At 40.1% G+C, this 23,422-nt stretch overlaps 1 protein-coding gene across 3 annotated transcripts; it reads left to right on the forward strand.

Annotated features, from left to right (window-relative positions):
• Positions 1-3,367: 3,367 nt before the first annotated feature.
• Positions 3,368-21,842, forward strand: LOC115766542 (putative fatty acyl-CoA reductase CG5065). 3 transcript variants are annotated; one of them, XM_030710512.1, is made up of 11 exons: positions 3,368-4,321; positions 15,666-16,738; positions 18,974-19,090; positions 19,157-19,261; positions 19,330-19,473; positions 19,536-19,670; positions 19,724-19,844; positions 19,911-20,210; positions 20,281-20,413; positions 20,546-20,803; positions 20,871-21,842. In XM_030710512.1, exons 2-11 carry the CDS (start codon positions 16,229-16,231, stop codon positions 21,016-21,018), a joined length of 1,971 nt encoding a protein of 656 aa, XP_030566372.1. In that variant the 5' UTR covers positions 3,368-4,321; positions 15,666-16,228; the 3' UTR covers positions 21,019-21,842. The 3 variants fall into 3 exon arrangements, with proteins under 3 accessions (XP_030566372.1, XP_030566371.1, XP_030566373.1); XM_030710511.1 differs by having other exon boundaries at positions 15,669-16,738; XM_030710513.1 differs by lacking the exon at positions 3,368-4,321 and adding an exon at positions 15,002-15,063 and having other exon boundaries at positions 15,669-16,738.
• The last annotated feature ends 1,580 nt before the right edge of the window (positions 21,843-23,422 follow it).

The following is a 23,422-nucleotide window of genomic DNA, read 5'->3' on the forward strand; positions in this document are numbered from 1 at the left end:
GTCCTTGTGTGCTATCCTGAGTTGTGCATGCTTTACATGACATTTTGGAGTCTCTAGCTCTTATAAGCATCTAGATATGCTCAAAAAATAGTATTTCGATAATGGTTATTATTTTACAGAAGCGGAGTAGGTTATCGATGATTTGAAGCGATCTGAACCTGCGTCGATGTGAACAATGGGATCGGAGGTGCCTTTTTCTTTTGGTACATAAACATGCACAAAACCCATAGACTCATTTCGGATAATGGGCTCAGCGTATTTCGATAACGATTATTATCGAGTTCACATAAGCAGGTTAAGTTGTCGATGATTTTAAACGATTTGAATCTGTTTCGATGCCTCTTCTGCCCTTTTACATACAATTGCACAATGCAAATAGGCCAATTTTCAAGAAAATGATAAGCGTATTTCGATAACGATTTTTATCGATTTCCCAGGAATGGGCTAACTTACCGAGGATTTGAAGTATTCTGAATCTGTGCCGATGGGAACAATGGGATCACAGGTGTCTTCTGCTGCCTGTTACATACATATGCCCATTACCAATAGACCCATTTTCAAGGGGCTACAATAAAATTGTGCGCAGAGACTTGAGAGCCAAGATCAGAGACCAGAGTCAAAATAGCTATCAAAGAGCTTTGAGCAGCTACAACAACAACACTTGAAAGTACCGCTACTTTGCGCTCGTAATTTGTTGGTTAGTGAGAAAGCTGGAGATCTTATGTTTATCTTTATCTTCGTAGCCGTATCTATTACGAGAGTGCGTTTAGCTTTTGAGCAGCTTGCTTAACGCATTTGAGTGTGTTTATTTGAGGCCATTAAATGTTTCACTCATCGTCTTGAGCCACTTTTATGATAAACAAAACAAATCATTGATCAAATGAACTGCTTTTGTACCAAGCTATTTAAATGCAAATGACTGAATTAATAATTATGAATTTAAGCCATAATAACAAGTGTTGCCAAAAACAAAAGTAAACCAAGCAATCAAACTAAATAATTTATAAATGTTTTCATATGATTTTCCTAGGTTTTCCTTTTGGTTTAGCTGTTCTAGTCAGCAGTTTCCATATGGTTACTTGAGAATATAATCCGAAAACAGCTTTCGAAATGGAGGCGACTGCGAGGCCAATTCGATTTCAGTTGTTGCTCATTTTAACCACATTCTGCCAACGCTTGCATTTTCCCGCTTAAACGCAATTCTTGCTGATTTAATTGGTGTCAATGATATGTATGCTTGTTTGTTTCTAGAGAGAACTAGAAATGGGGTAAACGTGTGTGTCAATAACAACTCAGATATCGAATGCAACTAATTCTCTAATAGATTTCTATGAAATGTGATACGATCACCTCGTGAACCCTTGTTGTTTTTATGGCACAGCAAATCTATTGCCAAAGCCAACTTAGTTGTCTCTCAATTGCAAATGACCTAAAAAAAAGAAGCCCACACGGCTGTAAGTTTCCCGTTAAAGCCCCAAACAAAGGTTACCCTCGAGCCAGCAGTTGTGTATATTATAATCTTTGCGGAGTACCGACAAAAGAAATGCCTAAAATAAAATTTGACAGTAATTTGTGCGACACGCAGAAGAAAGAAAGTGGGCGGGTCGAAAGTGTGTAGGTGGGTGTGCGTGTGTGTGTGGGCTGGAAGTGTTTGTCTGCGGCTCAGCGTGGTTTCTATTATGATTTATGCAAGGCCGTTCAATACGAACATGCAGTTGGGTCACAAAAACATAAAACAGCTGAAGGAAAATATCTAAAATCTATAAAATGTATAAAATGTATACATAAACCGGAAAACGAGCTAAGAGCTGGAATTTCCGTCTTATATTTAAGTTAATTTGCCAATACGAAGCCTTTAATTATTTTTTGCCATTAGTTAGAATAAGAAAACTTTCCAGCTATATTTATTTTTAACCGACTGCATTTTTAATTTGATAGGTACTTGTAATTTTAATTGGTGGAATTGATGACTATGCGGTAGGATTTGTTGTTAGCTTTGTACTCGTGATTATTTTTTTTTTTTAATTTATGCTAATGATAATAGCAGCAAATTTCTAATTAGCATAATTTGTATTGATTGCTGGGCCCTCGGTACTTTATCTTAGAATGAGATTCGCACAAAGCGGCGCGTTTGTGATAGGTAACAGTTTTATGTTAACCTAAACAAAGGCATTTCCGTTAATATCTCACTCACGAGCATCTTCACATTCTGGCCTATATCTAATCAAATGGCCCACAACAAACCGCACATTAGCCATACAATTAACATTAATTTACATTTGAGTGGCCATTTCGAAAATGCATTTCATTACCAAAGCCGAGCACTAAAACCCTCATGATTTTATCGAATTTTCAGCTAGTCACCCGGCACTTGCCAGCTTGTCTCGTTGTTGGTTAACAGCTCTTGCTAACTGGCGACCACTTGTGGGGCTCAGCAGCAACTTTTTGCCGCGTCACGTCTTCAAGTAGAGCTTGCACTTGGATCTGTGACACACACACACACACACACAGGGGAGGGCTGGCGTCATTGTCGCAGACGACGTCACACAAGGCGCATGAGTAATGAGTTTAGCTTTTGTTACTTGCTTTATCAGTTGCTTGATACTGAAAAGCTCATTAAAGGTCGCCTGATTTTTATTTTAGGTTTATCAATATATTTTCAAATTTTAATTTTAAGCTACTTTTCTCAGTAGTGAAAACATGGAAAAAAAACTGGGTGTGTATTAATATACCTCATAAAATACCATAATTATTACCAAGAATTATATTAATTATATTCAAAATAACTTTGCAATAACTAAAAGTGAATTCTGATATTAATAAATATTATATATTACAGGGTATAATAGCAGCGAGTTTAATCATTCGTTTTATTTGTTGTTTGGCTTTGTTTTAACTAAATGGAAATTGATTATTATGCGTAGTGGACCATAAAGCCGGGACTCGAAAACTCAGAGCGATGACAATGCACTTATCATCGCCTGGAATGCGACCTTCGGGATTGTCCAAATATTTAATTGTTGAAGGTTGGCGGCTTTGTTGACTTACAGAGCAGATTAATTGAAATTGATGACAGATTTAAGACTTATGTGTGTATCTGCGGTGTATTGTTTATTTGTTTTGTTTTGTTTTTTTTTTTTGTGAACTGCTTTTAAGTGAATTTGAATGATTTTGGTATTTTAAGCTATAATAAATCACCACGCGCAGCGCGGAGACTATGCTGTTATGCTGTGGCAACGCTGGCGGAGTACTGCTTGATGGCAGATGGCAACGCTGGCTGGTGTGACAAATTTGAAACTCAGCATGCGCCAAAAGTTTTGTAACGTTAAGATATGAGTACTATATCGTACAAAAAGTCGTAGGCAAAAACAAAATTTCTTTTGCTCTCGTCTCGTATAATTTTTATGTTCTCTTTTCTCGGGCTGCTGAAAAACGCATGCGCTGGCAGCAACAACAACGACAACAAAAGCTCGAAAAGTGTATTTCATTCAATAGGAAAACCTCAGACGACGGTGGTGGAAAAACCAGGCAAAGCGAACGCAAAACGGAAGCGACGAGCACTGCGCAAACTGCGCAAACCACGAGCCAGCAAACCAACAAAAAAAAAGGAAAAAAAAAAGCAACGACAACAACAACAAGGGTGAAAGGGTGTGCATGTTTTGTTGTTGGGCCAAAACTCACCACCGGGGCGCGAAAAGAGGGTGGAGTTGCCCTCAGTGAGTGAGCGCGTGTGCTTGTGCCTGCCTTTGTGTTTGTGTGTGCGTGTGTATGTGCGCGCAGCCGCCAGCCCCCGTGAATTTGCTTGGTGAAATTTTGCTGGCGGCCCGGTTTTGCGGCCCAGCAGTTGCCCAGTCGCCCAGTTGCCTGTCGCCAGTCGCTAGTCGCATTTCGAGCTGTGCTGCTCAAGCGCCTGCCGCCACACCACACAAAAAGTTAAGAGCAACTAGCAACAAAACAGCAACACCAACACCAACACCAGCAACAACAACTACAAATACGCGTCTTCTACAACATTCCCACGATATCCCCTCCCGCAGCCGGAAACTGGGCAGGGCGCTGTTTTTCAAAATTCTTAAACGCGTGTCGCGTGTGAAATTTGTGTGTGTGTCACTTGTTTTGAGAAAGAAAAAGTTAAGAAAAAAAGCAGCTGTAAGAAACAAGTGAATACTCCTACATCACCACCACCACCACCACCACCACAAACAAGAACAACAACAACGCCAGCACAGCCAACTCATCAACCAACTCCAGTTCAGTTCAGTTCAGTTCAGCTCAGCGCCAGGCAGCATCCAGCGACGATTCCAACCTCACTTTTGTGCCGGTATGTACAACACCCCTGGCTCCAGAGCCCCATTGTAGGACGCTCTACCCGATACCCCCACTACCCAAAAAAAAAAAAAAAAAAAAAATTATTCGGTATTTATAGTGCATAATTATGTGCCCGTTTGTTGTCAAATTTGTGGCCAGCTAGAACTTACAGCAGGCATTTATTTTTAGAGCCTCGAGACACCTTTGCAGCACGCCCCACACACACAAACACACGGACAGACACCCGCAGCGAGAGAGTGTGAATGAGCATTGTGGGTGGGGGGTAGAGTGCATGAGTCTTCTGACTGAATGTATGTCGCTGGGTTTATTATCTCATCGACAATGCCGATGTCGCTATTGGAAACGGCGGCGGCGGTCATAAAAAATTTAGCGCAAAATCTGGCATTTCCGCTGCTGGTTTCCGCAAACAGCAGCAGCCAAAGAGAGCGAGAGTAGCAGAGAGAAAGAGAGAGATAGAGAGAGCGAGAGTGAGCTTGTTAGTACGAAGAGTGTAGCCATGTAGCAGAGCAAATAAGAGTAACAACAAAAATAACCGCAGCAGCAGCAGCAGCTTCTTCAGCCTCTGTGTGCAGTGTTGCCGTGTTGCACTCATTTAAGGCATCCGACAAAAAGTATGTGACAGAAAATTGTTAACAAAAAGAAAAAACAGTTGTGCCAGCCTTTGAAAGAAGCGCGCTAAAAATCACTTTCAGTTTTAAATATCCATTCATAACAGAACACTTAGTGCTGCAATTAGTTTATCTGCTGCTGCGATTAGATATGTCTGGCAGATAGCGCAGCGAATCAATCAATATAGATAGCACATGAGTGAATATATTATATAACAGACAGTTTTTGGTAGCCACCCTTGCGGCGCGCACCAAAAGCCGGCAGCAACGGCCGTGCGAAGTACGCTGCTGCAAATTGGGAGCAACCAAAAATTGTAGCAGTAAAATAAAATTAGTAGTAACTGGGGCCAGCTGCGCGAGAGCGACTCTCCGTGTGGGTGTACATGAGTGTATGTGTGTGATTGTGAGTGTGTTGGTGAGAGCAGGCGCGTGAAAAATCTTACAAAGCAAAGGAGCAGTAAAAAGACTACAAAATAAAACAGGCAGTTTCCCAATTGATTTTCAAGGCGGTCGACGTGGTGCAAAAAATCTACTACAATATAAATACTGCAGTGCCATAACAAATAATTGACTTAAGATACTAGTAGACGTAAAAATTAAGGAAAAAAAAGAAACATATATTGTAGTTATTTTCAAAAAGTTACGTGATGTTGGCATTTCGAAAATGTATGCAAAAATGCGTGAGAAATGTTTGGCAAGCCTTGAGAGCAGCAGCAGCGGCGGCTCATTCGCAGTCTTCGATTAGGCAGCCTATTGCATAAAAATGTGTGAGTACGTGAAGAGCATGGTCCCGCCCCAAGCCCCGTGTCAACTTCAACGTAGCAGCGACCGCATGACAGCCCAAAAAGTATGCTACACAAAACTGAATGCAATGCATAGCTGAGATTTCTGTTATTGATTAGTGTGATTTTTGTTGCTGTAGTTGTAGCTGTAGTTGTAGTTTTTGTTGTTGCCAAACTGTTTTGACATTAAATTGCAATCGGTTTCATCATCAGCAGCTGTACTCTTCCCACAAACGAGGCGATAACATTTCAAGTGCATTATGTCATTTTTCTCGTTTTGTTGTCTACCTGTCTCTTCCAGTATGTGCTCACGCGTGTGTGTGTGTGTGTGTGTGTGTGTGTATATACGTGTGAGTGTTTGCCATTTTGCCAGTCGAGGACGAGGACACAGCGCTCGTTGTCTGTCAACAGGGCGCCATTTAATGCCGTAACTTTGTGTAATTAAAAAAAGAGCAAGCAACAAGGCGGGTATAATGTCCACCTACACATAAATAGATACACGCACACACATACTATCACTCGAGTGTGTATATGAGTGCTGTTAATAATAATATATATTCATATATATATCCATATATATATATTTATATATATTTATATATATATTCAGCAAAAAATTGTAATTTCCGCCCCAGAAACCAACTGAAACTGATGTTATGCAGAAATTGAAATTTCCGCTGGTTTTATTCAAGCTCCAAGGCGTCATCATAATGATTTAAACGGCTTGACCACACACTCGGTATGTGTGTGTGTTTGTGTGTGTGTGTGCGTGTGTGTGGCTGTTGAAATATGGTCTGGGCGGCAGCGCTTGACGCTCGGGTGATTGTGGGTTAAAAGGGTCACAGCATGTGGGAGCAAGTGCCGCATTTTATATACGGACTATACATTAAATTGGCAGCATAAATATGTGTAGGGCATAGTGTTAATGTCAGTCTGTGTGTGTGTGTGTGTGTGTGTGTGTGTGTGTGTTTGGGGGTGGGCAGCTATCTGGCAAGCAAAGCTGCAAACAATTCAGCGCTCGGCCTACTTCCGGTTTAATTGAAATTTATGCGCGCTGCCTGAAAGTAGGCAATGCTTTTTGTTACCCACTTTCTGCTTGGCAACTAAGCAATATTTTGGTGCACTGTGCGAAATCAGCTGGTGCTTCTTACTGGAAACACACCCAGCGCGTCGCCTAAGCCAGTCAATTGGCTAAGCAAACTAAACAGTTGCCGGCGATTTCCGTTTTTGACCAACGTGTGTGCAAATTCAATTATCAACTTAAATATTAACTAACAGATTAGAGCAGCGCTGCCCTGGCACGTGTCTGTCTGAACGGACGCCCAGAGCCCCAGCTTCGGTTCAGCTAAGTTACAGCACTTTAAGAATTTGCCTAACCTGAGCTCATTTGCGGTGATGTATGTCCTTGAATGGGCAAATACTTACGTTTATACTGGCTCATACGAGTCGAATTGCTGAGCTAGGCGTGTGATTCACGTTTTGAGGTGTGTTTCGCTTTGAGTTTTGAGTTGTTTTTCAGAGTTGTTGTTGTTTACCAAATCAACAACAAGCTCAAAGTTCAAGAATCCTCCGCCAGCTGCATCCGCCCAACAATCTGCTCTCAGACCTGAGTGTTGTTGTCGTCGTGTCGCTGTTGACATTTGTCAATAAGCAACGCAATTGTAGGCCGTCAATGGCTTATAAGAGCAGCAAAACAAAAGTATGCAAAACACCATCAGTGAAAATTTTCCCATAGTGCAGTAGTCGATCATTATTTGCCTTTTGATGAGGTCAGCGCTCAGCAGCTTACAAAAGCTTACGCTGGGTCAATATCTGGGCTGCTAAAGGCTCAACAAATAGCTTGAAAAGGTGATTTACTTATAAAGTTGTTAAATGGAACTGCAAAGAATAAACAAATAGTTTTGCATATAAGCTATTTATAGCACTAAGGCAATATCTTCTCGATTAATTGTTACATATAATGGCATCTGTTATTCAAGTTTATTCATCCTAGATGCTGTAAGGTAGTCTGTATTTTTGCATGTATTTTTGCATGTACTGCATTTTTGCATGTTGCCGCCGCTTAGCCGTTCGAAGCTTATTCATCTCTTATACTTATTATTAAATCTATAATTACCACTGTTATGGAATACCAATGTTATCGATCCTTTAGTATCTCTAGATCTGCATTAAAGTCCACTTGCCGTTGTTATCGTAGCTCGCGCATCTTTCATATCGCATCATAGTCTAATCGCTGCACTTATCGATCACCTGTGCAGCGTCGACTCCGATGGAAACATTAGTTCATTGAACTGTTAAGCTCGAGCGCAAGACAGTGACGGCGTCAATGGGGGGATTCTCTTTGCTGCTCCAACAACTTCAGCTCCTCCCACGTGTGCCACGAATTTTAATTAGATAGCAACACATTTTGTGGGCTGACACCGTTACCAACTGCATGCACAGACGCACACACACACACACACAGACTATGTGTGTGTGCCATATATGAGGAAGACTCTTCGGCTAAAAGCTTATGTGTGTGTACTTTGACCTCTTTGGACGTCGGCTGCGTTGCGTCGTGGTCAATGTCAGTGCTAGTCGGTGGACTCTGTTTAGTGGCTTTGGACTTGGACTTGGTCTGTCTCAGTTGTAGTCGCAGCAGATTGAATTTCTTTGCATGCTCAGGCAGGTTTTTCCACACACACTCGCATCATTTCCACGACTCGTTTTTCACAGTTCTTTGCGGCTTTTTCAATTAAAGCTTGTTGCATGCCACCAGCGCTGACGTCGGCGTCGTCGTCGTCGTCGTCGTTTACGTGTCGCTCTTCACGACCCGAACTGCGCGCCGCTGCCGCCCCTGCTGTCCATGGCTTTCTTTTGTGCGCTTTGTGGCTGCCTTTCTTGTCCATAAAGCGGCGATGTCTCTGCCGCTGCCTCGGTCGCTGCCACCGCCGCTGTCGACGCTGGCTGACGCTGCATAAAGTCTTTCACTTCTTTGCCATCCAAGTTTAGTTCAGTTCCAGCCGGCGTACGTAGCGCACGCGTCTTGCGAGATCGATCCGACAGCGGGATACATCGAAATAATCGAGTTAGCAGCGATAAACGATAAAAGCGAGCATAGAACGCAACGCGATCTCTCTCTCTCCGTCTCTCTCTCTTCTACTGATTCTCTCTATCTATATCTCTGTCGCAGAGTGTGTGTGTTTGTGTGTGCGTGCGTGGCTCTCTTTCACTCTCTCCATTTCCCTCTCTCTCTCGCTCTCTTTCACTCTCTCACTCTCTGTTTCTCTTTCTCTATCTCTCGCCCGTTCGATTTCTTTGCGCATGCGCAGCGTCGAAGACAAACACACGCATGCGCTGTCTCCGTCTCCGTCGCCGTCAGCGACTCCGCGCAAAAGTGAAAATATTTGGAGAAATTTCTTGAGCAGAATTTCAGTTGCCAGTTTTTTGTGTGTCAGCTTTTAATAAGTAACCAAAAAATAATAACAAAAATAGCGGAAAAAAAAAACAAATTATAATCACGTTTATTCAATGATTGACCCGCTCCGATAATAGTGTTAATTTTAATTTCAAATTCAACGAAACAGAAACAATTTACGATTCGCTGGCCCCCTAAAACGAAAGTGTTTGCTTACAAATGTCATTGACCCAATTTTGAACTCGCGCAACGTTCACAGCCGGAAACAGCAGCACCCACAACTACAATCAATAATCGATCATTAATAATCGATAAGCAAGCAAATTGCAACTCGCATCTACAAGCTTCAGTTGGTGGCGTTTTGTTGATTTGTTGTGGTTTTTTTTGTTTCTTAACATATCGCTTTTTGACAAGTAAGTGTAAGGCCGACTGCGTGGCTAAAAATATGCAAACGGCGGCAAATATTTGCCTTTTGTGGGTTGGCGGGGGTGCCGGGGTTGGCGGGGTTGGCGATTCGACTTATGCAACGTTGACGTAATATTTAGTCTAAAACTAAAGACGATGACGGCGACGACGCTGAGGACTGCGAGAAAGTTGCTACAACAACAGCAAAATACATATTTTCGAAACCTTTTTTTAAACCTCTTTTTTGTTTTGGTATTTGTAATATTAATCATTGCATATTTACAAATAAAATTTGCACACACACACACACACACACGCAGGCACCTGCACACACTCACTACGAAAATGAAGACGCGGCATAATAAATAAACATGGATCACGGTCAGCTACAGCGAGCTAGAGACCGTATCAGATACACAAACTATAAGATACACAGCGCTACGGATACAGATACAACTCTATAGCTGCGTCTTGAACACATTGCAATTCCGTTTTAAACAGTTGCGAAAACGGTTTTTTTTATTTAATGGAATTTGTTTCTTTTTTTCGGAGCTATTTACCTTTAGCCCTCTGTTTCGCTGACGGCTTATGCGTAGCTCGTCGTAAATGCCATTACATCTACAACAATTTGAATATATATATATAAGCATATATCGGACAATGTCCGACAATCTGACAAGCTGGCAATTGCGCGGGCTCATCAAGTCCGACCGCATTGACCCACTTTAAGTCGCGCCAGCGCATGAGCAAATGCAGTCGAAATTCCAAGGGGTTTTCCAAAACTTAACTGTGTCTTTCGGCCATCTCTCAGCCCCAGAAATATATATATGTTTATCTGTAAATATATATAGGTGCCACTCGATTTCATTGACTTTTTCTATCGATTACGTGCTGTGATTTTCAGATCAGCTTAGCGAAATTTCTTTTGCACTTTCGCATTTATGAATACCTTATTGAATTCTTAGCCCTGCACTTGACCAGAATTCTTAATAATCCATTTTTAAAGTTGGCTATAAAATTGTCCAGCACGACCTCAATTGGCATATTTGATGGCCTACTTAATTACCTGTGACGCACTTTGGTACGCTTGCCTAGGCAATTATATGGTTTATCTATAGCCTTTACAGTATCAACAGCACATGCAGGCCTCTCACTCATTTGTTGATTATTTCGTTCTTCCTGTTAGTTTGAATAACTATCACATGAGCCCAATTTCCATGCGAGCTGATAATCTTCTCTCTTTGCACTTTTCCTGTTGCTCAGTGTTTTTAGGCACATTTCGTTCAGCTCTTATCATCGTCAATCGCCTGGCATTATAATTCGCCAAGTTGCTCAGCTTTTCCCCTGCGCCGCACAACACATTTTCTGTGCTCTAATCAAACTCACGTGCTCTCGCGCAATTCATAAATCTTAATTTTAAAAAATTGCAACGCAATTTTATAAATCATAAGTGCCTAAAAAGTGGCATTGTCGTGTGTGGGCGGCTTTATAATATATATTTGGTTTTCTCGTTTTGTTTTGGTTAATTAGTCGGGCTTATTTTAATTGGCGCTCTAGACATTGTTCTTAACTTAGAGGCTTAGCTCATGCGCTGGCTAAAAATAAATACATATAAATTCTAATTGTAAATTATTTTATATCTAACTTTGAGAGGCCGTCAGCTGAGTTTCAATTGTGCTGAATTCGCTGGCTATGAGTTGGGGCAATGGAAATTTGCTGCTGGGACACATATGGAAACTGAGGGGCAGTGCGGGGGCTTGTGCGGCACAGCGCAGCGACAACGGTTTCACTCTGCCGGGGGGCCCCATTATACACACTTAAATTTAACTTTTATGCTGTAAACTGCGAAGCGCTTTGTTTGTTAATCAAATGCGCAAATTATGGGCATACAGGCTGAGGTGGAGGCACCAGTTGCAGAGAACTGTGGGCACAGATTAGCTCGCCGCATAGTCTGTCACAGATTTATTCAATTACACACAAAGCATAGATAACTTACGATAACTGTAAAATCAGCCAGAACGGCGGGTGGAGGCACACACAACCAACACACACACACACGCGCGCACACACACAATAGACAACAACACTAACGAGACACTCGTCAGACTCTAAAGGTTCAATAGAATAGAGGGCACAGACCCATTATGATGCCGTATTGTGCCCAGCATCCGCTCGGGACTTACATTTACATAATGTGCCCCATTGTCGAAAAGTGAAAATATGTGTATTTGAACTTTCGTTTGTAGTCGACTCGTCTTCTGATTGATGAAACACTCTTCGGGATTGCTAAAACAAACAGTAGAACCCACTATTAGACCACGGCCAGAGTCTATACGATATGTCAAGCAGAGCTTCCGCGTGTTCCTCAAGCCCTAAAAGACTTGTAATCCGAAAGCAGCAAGGTCTCTCAGAAATAGAGAACCAGCAAATGCGGCATTTAGTGCAATCGGAAAGCAGACTGAAAGAATTGAAGCTGACCCAACGAAGAATGTATGCACTACAGTAAAACATGTTTGCAAAAGTTTTGCTATTTTATGGCTATTTATATTTATTTATTTTAGTCGTTCCTTTAATAAAATCTACCTTAAATTTGCAAGCTTTTAAAATTAAATGAATATTTAATCACGAAACGTGAAACAATAAAAATATATGGAATCAGTGTTATGTTAGTTATTTCAAGCTTTTAATTAAGCTTTGCTTTGGTTATTTACCTTTCTTCTATAGTAAGCGCTGTTTAAAGAACCGAAACTAATAGACTTTAAACTTTTTTTTTATTTACTGCACTTTTTTACATCGAAACGATGAAAATTCATGTATGTCGTGTATACTTACGAGCAACGCCGGGGAATTTCTTTTAGTATATGTATTATTAACGTTAAAGCGGCATAGGCTAGAGCACATAACTATTTTAATATGTGCTCGTTTTTAGAAATATTTATCTTATTAATTCAATATCAATTATCTATATTTAATTCAAGCTTTGCGCTTTTACAGCCTCAAGCACAGTGGGACAGTGGGCCTAAAATATTTACCTGCTTTTATTTAGTGCACAACATTTTTTTTTTTTATAAATATAATTATTTTAAAATAAAACTGTCAGCACTTTTTAAATGGGACATTTAATGATCGCAGATTAATTTTTATATTTATTTAATTTATAAAGTTAATGCATTTTTAAAAGATTTAGTGGGGTTACAAAACTGGTTATTAAATGGTTGTTGTCTGATTTTTGCCAAGGGTATTGGCCTAAAATGTGGCCAGTAATGGACAGACAAAGACGAGCTGGCTTGTGTATAAGAGACCAGGGCCAGTTGCCGATGTCGTTATTGTTGTTGTTGTTTCTGTTGTTGTTGTCGCTGCTGTCGATGTCGATGACGCTGACGATGATGATATGCGGCACGATTATAGGAAATGGGTCAGACAATACACAGGCACAACAGTGTAACTACCTTGTCAAGGCAGGTTGAATGTTTACCGTTTAACAGCACACACACACACAAACACACACACACACACACGCGCACACGCGCACACGTATACACAAAGCTGCAGTTACAGATTGGTCTTCATGTTTGGTTAACACGCGCAGAGGCGTGGTTCGTTTGGCGGTGCAGTGGTGCGCGGTGGTACATGTTGGGTCTCAGCCTGGTCTTTGCTTAGGCGCGCAAATTTTTAATATCTCTCCGCAGAGAGCGGAAGACTTGGAGAAAGACAAATAGAGAGAGAGAGAAAGAGCGTGACAGAGAAAGACCGAGAGAGAGAGAGAAACACCGAGAGAGAGAGAGCGAGAGAGAGAGAGAGAACGCGAATTCATGCGATGAAAAAGTTGATTTTCAAGAAATTTCACTTTAGAATGAGGCGGCGGCAGCGCCTGCAGAAGATGTTGCTGACTAAAAAAACTGGATTCCCTAAGAAGCTCCATTGATAAATTTACAGTTACGTGATGAGACCGCTCGATTGTCCAGATGGCATCGAGTTGTTTAAACTTTAATTATACGGCAGCTATTAGCAGTAGTTCGTAGCTCGTTTGATGGGCCACTCGGAGCAGCGGATATGATTCGATAATATCATGAGAAAAGCTGTGCCAATTTCGTGGCGCATTTAACACATTTCTTAATCGGACAACAACAAATAAACAATAAACGCTGCGTCAGTGAAAGAAATTCAAAATACAAATGAACCCAAAAACATAAAATATCCAAAATCAACAAAAAGACAAAATCTCTCTCATACGCTTCGTGGGTCGCGCTTCCTCTCTTTCTCTCCTTTTCTCTCTCTTTCTCTCTCTCTCTCTGCTTCTCTATGGAAATAGATTTTTGCTGCACGCCAAATGAAAACGAAAGTTTAAACATTTTGTTCAACCAAAAAAATTACCAAATTTAAATACGTAAAAAAAGATAACAACATATTGCGGAATTTAGATATTTAAAAGTGAAAGCCATGGGCTGGCCCAGCTTTGGACTTGAATTTGAGACGCATTTCAGACAGCAGCAGCAGCAGCAGCGTTCAAATGTCCGCATTACGGAGATGTTCCCTAAAAAAAAAAAAAAAAAAAACTTAAAAGAAACCAAACATGAGTTAATCGCCGCAACGTGTCGCGTTCACAGTTCCTGTCTATGTTCAATATTTGGACAGTGTTTAATTTGAATTCCATTGTTGTTGCCGTTTATGGTAATTAGCAAAGGCAATTACGGCAATAATTTCCTAGGTGCAAAGTTTTCTCCGCCGTGAAAGAGGGAAGGGGAAGTAGCTCAGATGCTGTTGACATGCGACAACTTGAACCCTGATCGATATATATACGTACCTTGCGTAGGGTGTGTTTCCTGGCCCTCGGGTTACGAAATCGTTTCTTTCGGGCACAGACACTCACTCACACACACTCACAAACACACACGCATACGCATACGCACGCACAGTTCTAACGAAATGGTAATTTTTGTTTGTGTACAATAACAAAACAACAATCACTTAGCGGCATTTGCATTGGCTTTTGCTGTAGCTGTCATTTTGTTGACAGATTCATTCAATATTTTTACAACTTAAAGTTAGTAAAAAGATGACGTGGGCCTGATTTGTAAATACGTCAAATTGCTTTTGGCTGAGCGTATAGGTTCTTTTGGGGCAGTTAAACCCTACGACTAAATATCGTTTTCTGCTCTACATTTGCTGGCTGCACTAGTATTGGCGAGCATTTGCAAGCTGCCCCTGTCCGCCCTGCTAAGCGCCCAGCTTTGGCGTGTGCATGGATTGTGTCTGTATGAAAAGCTTTGCGCGACAGCTTTTACAGCGCATCTGACTAGCAGCTATGCTGGATCAGCGCTTGAATCTAACTCTGTTCCTAGTCTGACGATGTGCGAAAATGTGCCAATCATCTCGTCGCTTTCAGCAGTCCCAAAAACCTCGCTGTCGCTTCGCACTTGGACATTTCAATATAGAATGCCCGTCCACAACCGGCAGAGTGCGCATTCGTAATCTGTCATCGATATCGACAGCAGTGTCTCGGCGAACGCTGTGTGTATGGTTTTAGCCGCTTTTCTGTTTGGTTAGTTTCTCAATTGGCTGAGGCCTGCCCTTAAGCGGCTTAAAGTCTTAAAGAGCTTTGCATATTTTGTGCTATTGTGCGTTAAATTGAATTGCGGTTGAGCCCGTGAGTGTAAAAGGATATCAGACCGCGTGTGTTAGCATCTGTAATTTGTGTTTGCCTCAGACGTCATGGCGAAGGCATTGCTGGCTGCCGTCCAAGGATAAAAATCGTACCATCGACGTCATTTGGCCGAAATTGATGCTTGTGCCAGCCTGAGAAACATTGTGACATCCGTTTTGGGGCTTCCTCACGCACATGCCACATGTGTCAAAGGCAACTATTTTTAGGCACAGGCTCGCATGACAATTTGATAGATAGACAGCAACGGCTGGCAGGGCAGGCAGTCTGTGATGTGGGTTCTCTCAGTTGAACGCTGGTTGTCCGCCTCACTTTCGACGTGCAGCTTGAGCTAAATATAAAGATGTCACTTTGATTTTGTTATCCATGACTTGGAAAAATAAATTGAATTTATTAAAATTTTTCTTTTTGCTTTTCTAATTATTTAAATAAATGTTAACAATAACTAAGTATAATTGTGTGTCTTTGCTCTATAATTTCAGCAGAACTTAGCAGCTCTTCAGCCTTTATCGCCTCTTCCACATAAGCACAAGAAACACACATCCATAAGGACAACTAGTGGGATACACATGCGGACAGGACTCTTCCTGTTTGGCTTTATCTACGGGAACCTAATTTCCAATTGCTAAGCAACTAAAGTCGATAGCAACACGAAAATGGAAGAATGCTTAACGGCGGCAACAGCACGAACATTTTCAGCAAAATTCTGTGAAATTTGAATTGCATATATAAATATATATATTTATGTTAACCAGTACAATAATTAGCTAAAGGAGCCAATTAGCTGCAGTGTGTTCCAAGTAAACAACAGAAAGCTTCCCTCAGAAAATAAAAACAAAACTTCCACAGAAAAAGGCAAAAAAGCAAAAGCGAAGCGAAACTTGAACAATAAAAACACATTAATTTTAGCTGAAGAACAAATTGTAAAGCGCACATTGCAAATGAATTGAACTGCTTCCTAACTAATATAAAAAAAAAGAAACAATAAACAACAACAAGAACCACACGTAACGGCAGCAGCAGCAGCAACAACAACGCAACGAACATGTCACACGCCGTCGCCAACAAAACAGAAACGGAAAACTGCATCAGCAGCAGCAGCAACAACAACAGCAACAGCCTCAAACAGACGCCACAGCCCGCACAGCAGCAACCGCACAGCAGCAGCAGCAATAGCAACAGCAACAGCAACAGTAGCAACTGCCTCAAGAATAGCAACAACAGCGATGCAGCGTTCTCATTGCTGAACGGCACCCACTCGTCGCATCAGCCGCGCAGCAATGGACTCACTGCTGCGGCGCACGCAGCTGTCAGCTATGCGAGCGCCGGCAGCGGAAGTGGTGCGGGCAGTGCCGGCAGCGGAAGTGGTGCGGCCGCAGTTGGCCACAATGCGGCGCTGCTCGGCGGCGCGCCGGCCACAGCGTTGCCCAGCAATGGCGGCCTGCAGTCACCGTACGAGAGCTACAGAGTCGATGATACCAGTTATGTGCCCATCGGACAGTTCTATGCTGGACGGAGTGTATTCATTACGGGCGGGACCGGTTTTATGGGCAAGGTAAGTTATCTATTAATGGATTTATTATTCTAAAACGCCTTGTTCATGGTAGACAAGAGTATTCGAGTAGTTACATAAAGCGATTAGCCGAGTGTTTGTTTAGGAGCAGCATGAAGCATGAAGACCATTTTGGTTATGCTAAAAACAAGTAATGGGTTAATCGATTGGAAGGATGTGTTTCGGAAATCACGTAAAGCCGTGTCTGATTTTGCGTTTGTGTTGATTAAGTAAACAATCGAAAAATCGATTTTAACAATGTTTCCAATAGAGATGGGCACGTGACATTTGAGATTTCAGATTAGATTGGCAAGGTGAATATAAAGTGCTCAACTTTACTGTTTACTGGTCATGCTATCCCTTAGCTTTAAAGTTCAACTTTGCCCTTTAGCTGCAAATACATTTAAAATACTAACAATAACATTTGCTCAACCTGTTACCAGCCGAAAATTCGATTGTTGCTAGGCTTTAGCAATTTTTATTGCCTACTTTAGTGGGCAGCACGCAGCACGCATCACGCATACGCCACGTGCGCTGCATGCAATTGTTATTCGCATCATTTGCATCATGGAGTGTTGAACTCTTTGGCCCCGGCCACGCCTGTCAGTCACACACGAATGAAATGAGGTTACTCTATTCATCGGAACGTACTAAGTATATGCAAATCGACAACTCAAACAAAAAACTCGGTGTGTGTGCCCAAATAGATATTGAGTGTTTGACGCGTTTTCCAGCATTGACATCTCAGCCAGAGTGTCTGGTGTTGACTCATCGTCCTGGCATGTCTATGTCACATGATTTGCACTAGAGATGGGCGCGAGCTCATTTTCGAGCATGGCATATAAAATATAAAAAAATATTTGTTTTCTGACGCACAACTTTTTGTATATTTTGTTCAGTCATTTTATTTAAGTGCGTCACTTTTATTGGGTTTTGCTAAATACAAATGATAGTTTCTTTCAATTATTTGTATCGATAGATCGAGCTCAGCTGTGATAGTCTGTTAATCAGTCTAATATTTGACATAACTGTTTCTTGGACTTGTGTCTTTTCAGTCACGGGTCTGCTCGTAAATGAATTTCAAGACACGTGCACATCTCTAGCGTGCACAAAAACACACACATACTAACACACATGTCACATCAGCGCTAATTGTTCTTCAAGTGTGTGTGTGTGTGTGTGCATACAACTTGGATTCTGCCTCTAGACTCCTTACATATCCGTCGGCTGTTGTGCCAATTTCAGCCATTGTTTTGCATACGAGTGCGTGTGTGTGTTTGTGCGTTGCATGCCTCCTGCCTGTGCCATTATGACATGTAATCGCTGGCGCCGGCGCCGCTCAGACTCTGCCACTCAATTGCACAGTGTGTCAAACGCTATTTGTTTTGCGCGTACTATACCCACTGTTGCCATTTGCTGGGGCAGCGTTCATCGATTTTGTAATCTAGTTGCCAGGCACTGTAATTTAAATGTCACAACCTGCTACCTGAACGTCACAGCAGACCCTCCCCCTTTACAGTCCATGTTGTTGTCACTATAATTGTATGCTTGTAATTTCCATACAATTTTCACTTTGTTATTTTAGGCGTGTCAGGCTGCGTGCACTTCCAGTCAATGTCCTTCAACAATATTCGTGAATGGCCATTGATAACACTCGATTCGGCATTTACCCATTTATTTGATGTTGTTTAACTGCTCACTTGGCCGCCACTTGAACTGCTGCCCCTCCCAAGTCTATAGAAAAGGCCTGTCTGATTGGCTGACCGTAATTATAGTTTTTGGGCTAATGGATGCGTCTTGTTTGTAAAGGGGTTAGCTGCCCAAAGACTAACTGAAATTGATTAATCAAAAGTTGAGTTCGGCAGACTTTGCGAGCTGTCCACTTAGCAAACATTTTCCGGCCAAAGTGATTTTCAATAAAATTAAATGCTGTAGGTATTGTGAAAACAGATTCCACCCTTTTGCGTAAAATATAGAATATGTGGCACCCCTTGCTTACATCCTAGAAGCTTACTTTCCTTTAAAGATGCCCCGTTTGAGCTGTGCGATGTTCACAAAAAGCTTGATAAGAAATTTTAACTTGAACTTTCCCCACCAAATTTTTTACGGAAATAAGGATATGGGTGGATTTTTCGAAAATTGTGGACTACATTTTAAAAGAATTCAGCTTTGTTGCTCTTATGGCTTGGCTATGGGAACACTTTATTAATTAAGTAATAATTAATATTTCCTTTCCAGGTGCTCGTTGAGAAACTGTTACGTTCATGTCCGGACATAAGAAACATATATCTGCTGATACGACCGAAACGTGGCCAGGAAGTTTCGGCGCGCCTCACGGAACTCCTAAATGCGCCGGTAATGCATAGCTTTTCAAAATATCAAATCAGCTCTTTAACTAACCGATCTTCGTCTAATTGACAGCTTTTTGAATCACTGCGTCGCGAGAAGCCGAAGGAATTAAGCAAAGTCATACCCATATCCGGCGATATAACATCCGAGGAGCTGGGCATCTCAGAGAGCGATCAGGTGCGTGCTCTCTAATTCAAGTTATAGACCTTGATACTAACCATAACTTTCTTTCTCTCTTTATACAGACCCTACTTTGTCGCAACGTTTCCGTTGTATTTCATTCAGCTGCCACTGTGAAATTCGATGAGAAGCTCAAATTGTCAGTCACAATCAATATGCTGGGCACTAAACGTTTGGTCGAACTCTGTCATCGCATGATGTCCCTAGACGTGAGTAGCCCGCCTTGTCGAACTTTTCGCAATTACCCCTTACCGATGCACATATATTTCAGGCACTTATTCATGTATCCACTGCCTATTGCAATTGCGATAGAACCGACGTATCAGAGGTTATATATGCACCACCCTATAATCCCGATGATATCATCTCATTAATCAACTGGCTTCCGGAGGATATACTTGATCAGGTATTATCACTGGAATTATAGTTATATATGTTTATTAACTGATATTTTCTTAGCTGACACCGCGCCTCATTGGCAAGCGCCCAAATACGTACACATTTACAAAAGCCTTAGCGGAGCATATGTTACTTAAAGAGGCTGGAAATCTGCCCGTTGCCATTGTGAGGCCCTCAATCGGTAAGTCTGTCATAGAAGACAATATTCTATAGTTAACTATATATATGTATATATATATTTATATAGTGACTGCCAGCCTGAATGAGCCCTTTGCCGGTTGGGTGGATAACTTCAATGGGCCAACGGGTCTAGTCTCGGCGCTGGCCAAGGGCCTCTTCCGCACAATGATGTGCGAAAAGAACTATGTGGCCGATATGGTACCTGTTGATATTGTGATTAATTTAATGATTGCCGCTGCCTGGCGCACAGCGACGCGTAAATCCAATAATTTACTCATATACAATTGTTGTACCGGTCAACGTAATCCCATCATATGGTCTGAGTTTGTCAAATATGCCATGTCCAGTGTGCGCAAACATCCCTTGGGTAGGTTTTTTTTTGTCCAATATATCAACATAGAAATTAATTTAATATTTTACTCTTAAATTGCTTATAGAGGGTTGTCTGTGGTATCCAACTGGTGACCTGCGCATGAATCGTCCCATGAACACGCTGAATTGTATATTAAAACATTTTCTACCAGCTCACATACTGGATGCAGTGGCGCGCATAATGGGCAAGAAGCCATTGTAAGTACTTCAAGCTGGGAAAGCAAAAAGCTATCAAGCAGGATCTTTCCCACTCACAGCTATCATAGGCATTAGCTAAGCAGCTAATACCAATGCAGGCATTTTAATCAGGTCTTCTTCTTCACTTTTTAGTGTTGTCAACGTACAAAACAAAATTGCCAAAGCTGTAGAATGTTTAGAATATTTTGCCACGCGTCAATGGCGTTTTAAGGACGATAATGTGAATGGTCTGCTGCATACGCTCAGTCCCAAGGATCGTGAGATTTTTGTCTTTGATGTACGCAACATTAACTGGGATAAATATGTGGAGCGTTATGTTTTGGGCTTCAGGGAATTTTTGTTCAAACAGCGGCCCGAATCGCTGCCCGCCAGCAGAAAGCGTATGGTCAGGTTAGTCTTAAAAACTAATGTTATTTTAAAATTTATTAATTAACTTTGGAGTATCAATCTTTTGTAGATTGTACTATCTGCATCAGTTAATAAAAGTGGTCGCCGTGCTACTCACCTGGCGCTTTCTGATGTCACGTTCGAAGCGATTGAATGATTTGTGGAGCGCATTTCTGGAAAACGTGCTTAAAATCGCGCGTTTAATACCATTTTTGTAATAATCCGGCTCTACTGATGGCCGGAGACAACAACAACAACAACAGCATAAATCTTGTCTGGTGATGTTCTTCTTTGCAATTTCTAAATGCCTTAAACATGGCGTACATTTTAGAGGTTTTTAGCAAATAATTATAATCATATTTTTATATATGTTAAACGAGTAAACGAAAACCAACCACAAACAATGCATCGGGTTAATAAAATGGCATTTGCGCGCAACCAAAAAACAACAAAAAACAAAAACAGATTCAGATGCAGGAGCAGGTGGTGGAATGGCAGCCCACACACAGGTGTGTCCACTGTCCGCTATCCGCTGTCAGGTGTGACTCAATTGTGCAATTTTTGAGATATATTTAAATGCCTCTCTCCAGGGTGTCGGTTCTCTCGTTGGCGAGTTAAAGACGTAATTTTTGTAAATTTTGTGCAGTCAACTAAGTAAAAGTAAAGCTAATATAACACAAATTAAATTAAAGGTATATATAATATATACAAATAAAATATTCCACCTTCGCGAACACAAAAACAAACACTTGGCATGACGATAAATTCGTATTAAATTAATTATGAATATATGCGTACGCATATGGCAAAACAAATCTATGTCAAAGATAATGAAGCAATTTGCAGTAATTAGTAATTCCGAATACTTTTGCAACAAAACAAAGAAAACAAAACTATTTAGCAAATTTAAAAAAAAAAAAAAAACAAAAACAAACGATTAGAGAGAAAACAAAATGAACAAAAAAGAAAAAAACTATAAAAATGGCTTGTTATTGCTTTAAATTACATAAACGTAACGTAAACTATGCTAATTAATTAATTATAAATATTATTACTAGTTTTAACATTTTTACAATTACAATTAAGTTTTCAATTTATATATTACAAAAACCCACAAAGCAAAAACAGAATTATATACAACAAAAAAAAAAAAAAAAAAAAAAAACAACAAAAACAATTGAAAAACAAAATATGCAGTTTATAGATATACAAAATTCAATTTATGTATATGTACTATATTATGAAAAATATGGCGAAAATGAAACAAAACAAAACAATAAATAATTAAACGAAAAATATATTTATATAAACATCAAACATAATTTCTTAGCATTTGCAGCCTACAAATTAAGCGTAATCAGCCTAAAAGCAAAAAGAAAACGCAAAGTGAAGTTAATAAACAACAAAAATATATATACAATTAGATATATATATATATATATATATATATATATATATATATATATATATATATATAGCTGATCGAAGTTTTTGACATGAGATTGTATACACAATTAGCGAAACGTCATTATTAAATTTATATTAAAAATTAAATAAAAAACTAACACAGCAAAGTTAAAATTGAAACACAGAGAAACATATAGTAAGAACATTCCATCCAATTAGTATCAAAAACAGGGGCATCCGAAACTCTACTAGATCTATTCAGTTTCCGCTTCTCATTAGCTCAAACTACGCAAAATTGTTGTCCGAACTATGAATTGGGTAAAAAGATATATAACTCATAAGTTTGGGGTCTGGCCCTATACAAAGACAACTCGTGCAATTAATTATCTTTATCTTACTCCTAGAATTTATTAAATTTTATTTTAAACGATTATAAATACGTTTTGTAAATTGGAGCGCATCAATAAAAAAAAGAAAGCAACAACAACAAGAACACTTCCAATATAATGAATAAACTTTAATTTTTTATTGCTAAAATATCTTTGCGGATTGAAGTTCACTCAAAACGTTTTTTTACATTTACAAAACTCGACTTATTCCTCTTTTTTTTTGTATAACAGTTATAAAAAGTAGAGCCTAGAGAAAATATAAACTAAAACTATAATAAATAATACGAGAAAAAATCTATACAACCAATTGTAAAACGCTATTAAACGGTTTTAGTTCTTATTGGCATGCAAATAATTAAATTTAGTAATTTTTCATTAGAGACGAAGATGCAGAAAACTGAACAAAAAACTAAAGAAAAAATATATAAAAAATAAAAACCATTAAGGAAATTGTAAAAAGAAAATACTGGCTTTTTTTCAATGGGTTCGGCTGATATGAAAACACGGTTCAATGTTTTTTTGTACACATGAATTCTCATTTATTATTATATATTCTTTTCACAATTCATGCGCTTACACGCTACCATCTTTAAAATTGTCTTTTACGTTGGCTTTCGCGATTTCTCAATATACTTAAATATGCCATATGCCATTTTTTAATTTAATTATTTTGTGGTTTTTTAATTTTAGCTTTGTCGCGTTTGTGATGTGATTATGGAATTAAAAGAGCAATGCCATTTTAATTCTCAGCATAGACAAAACCAGGACAAACTAATAATGTTCCATACAAAGAATGCCTTTACTTAGCTCATACATATATTGAAAT

This window comes from Drosophila novamexicana, unplaced genomic scaffold (genome assembly GCF_003285875.2).
Source record: "Drosophila novamexicana strain 15010-1031.04,08,12 unplaced genomic scaffold, DnovRS2.1 tig00001209-arrow-arrow-pilon, whole genome shotgun sequence".
NCBI classification, from domain to species: domain Eukaryota; kingdom Metazoa; phylum Arthropoda; class Insecta; order Diptera; family Drosophilidae; genus Drosophila; species Drosophila novamexicana.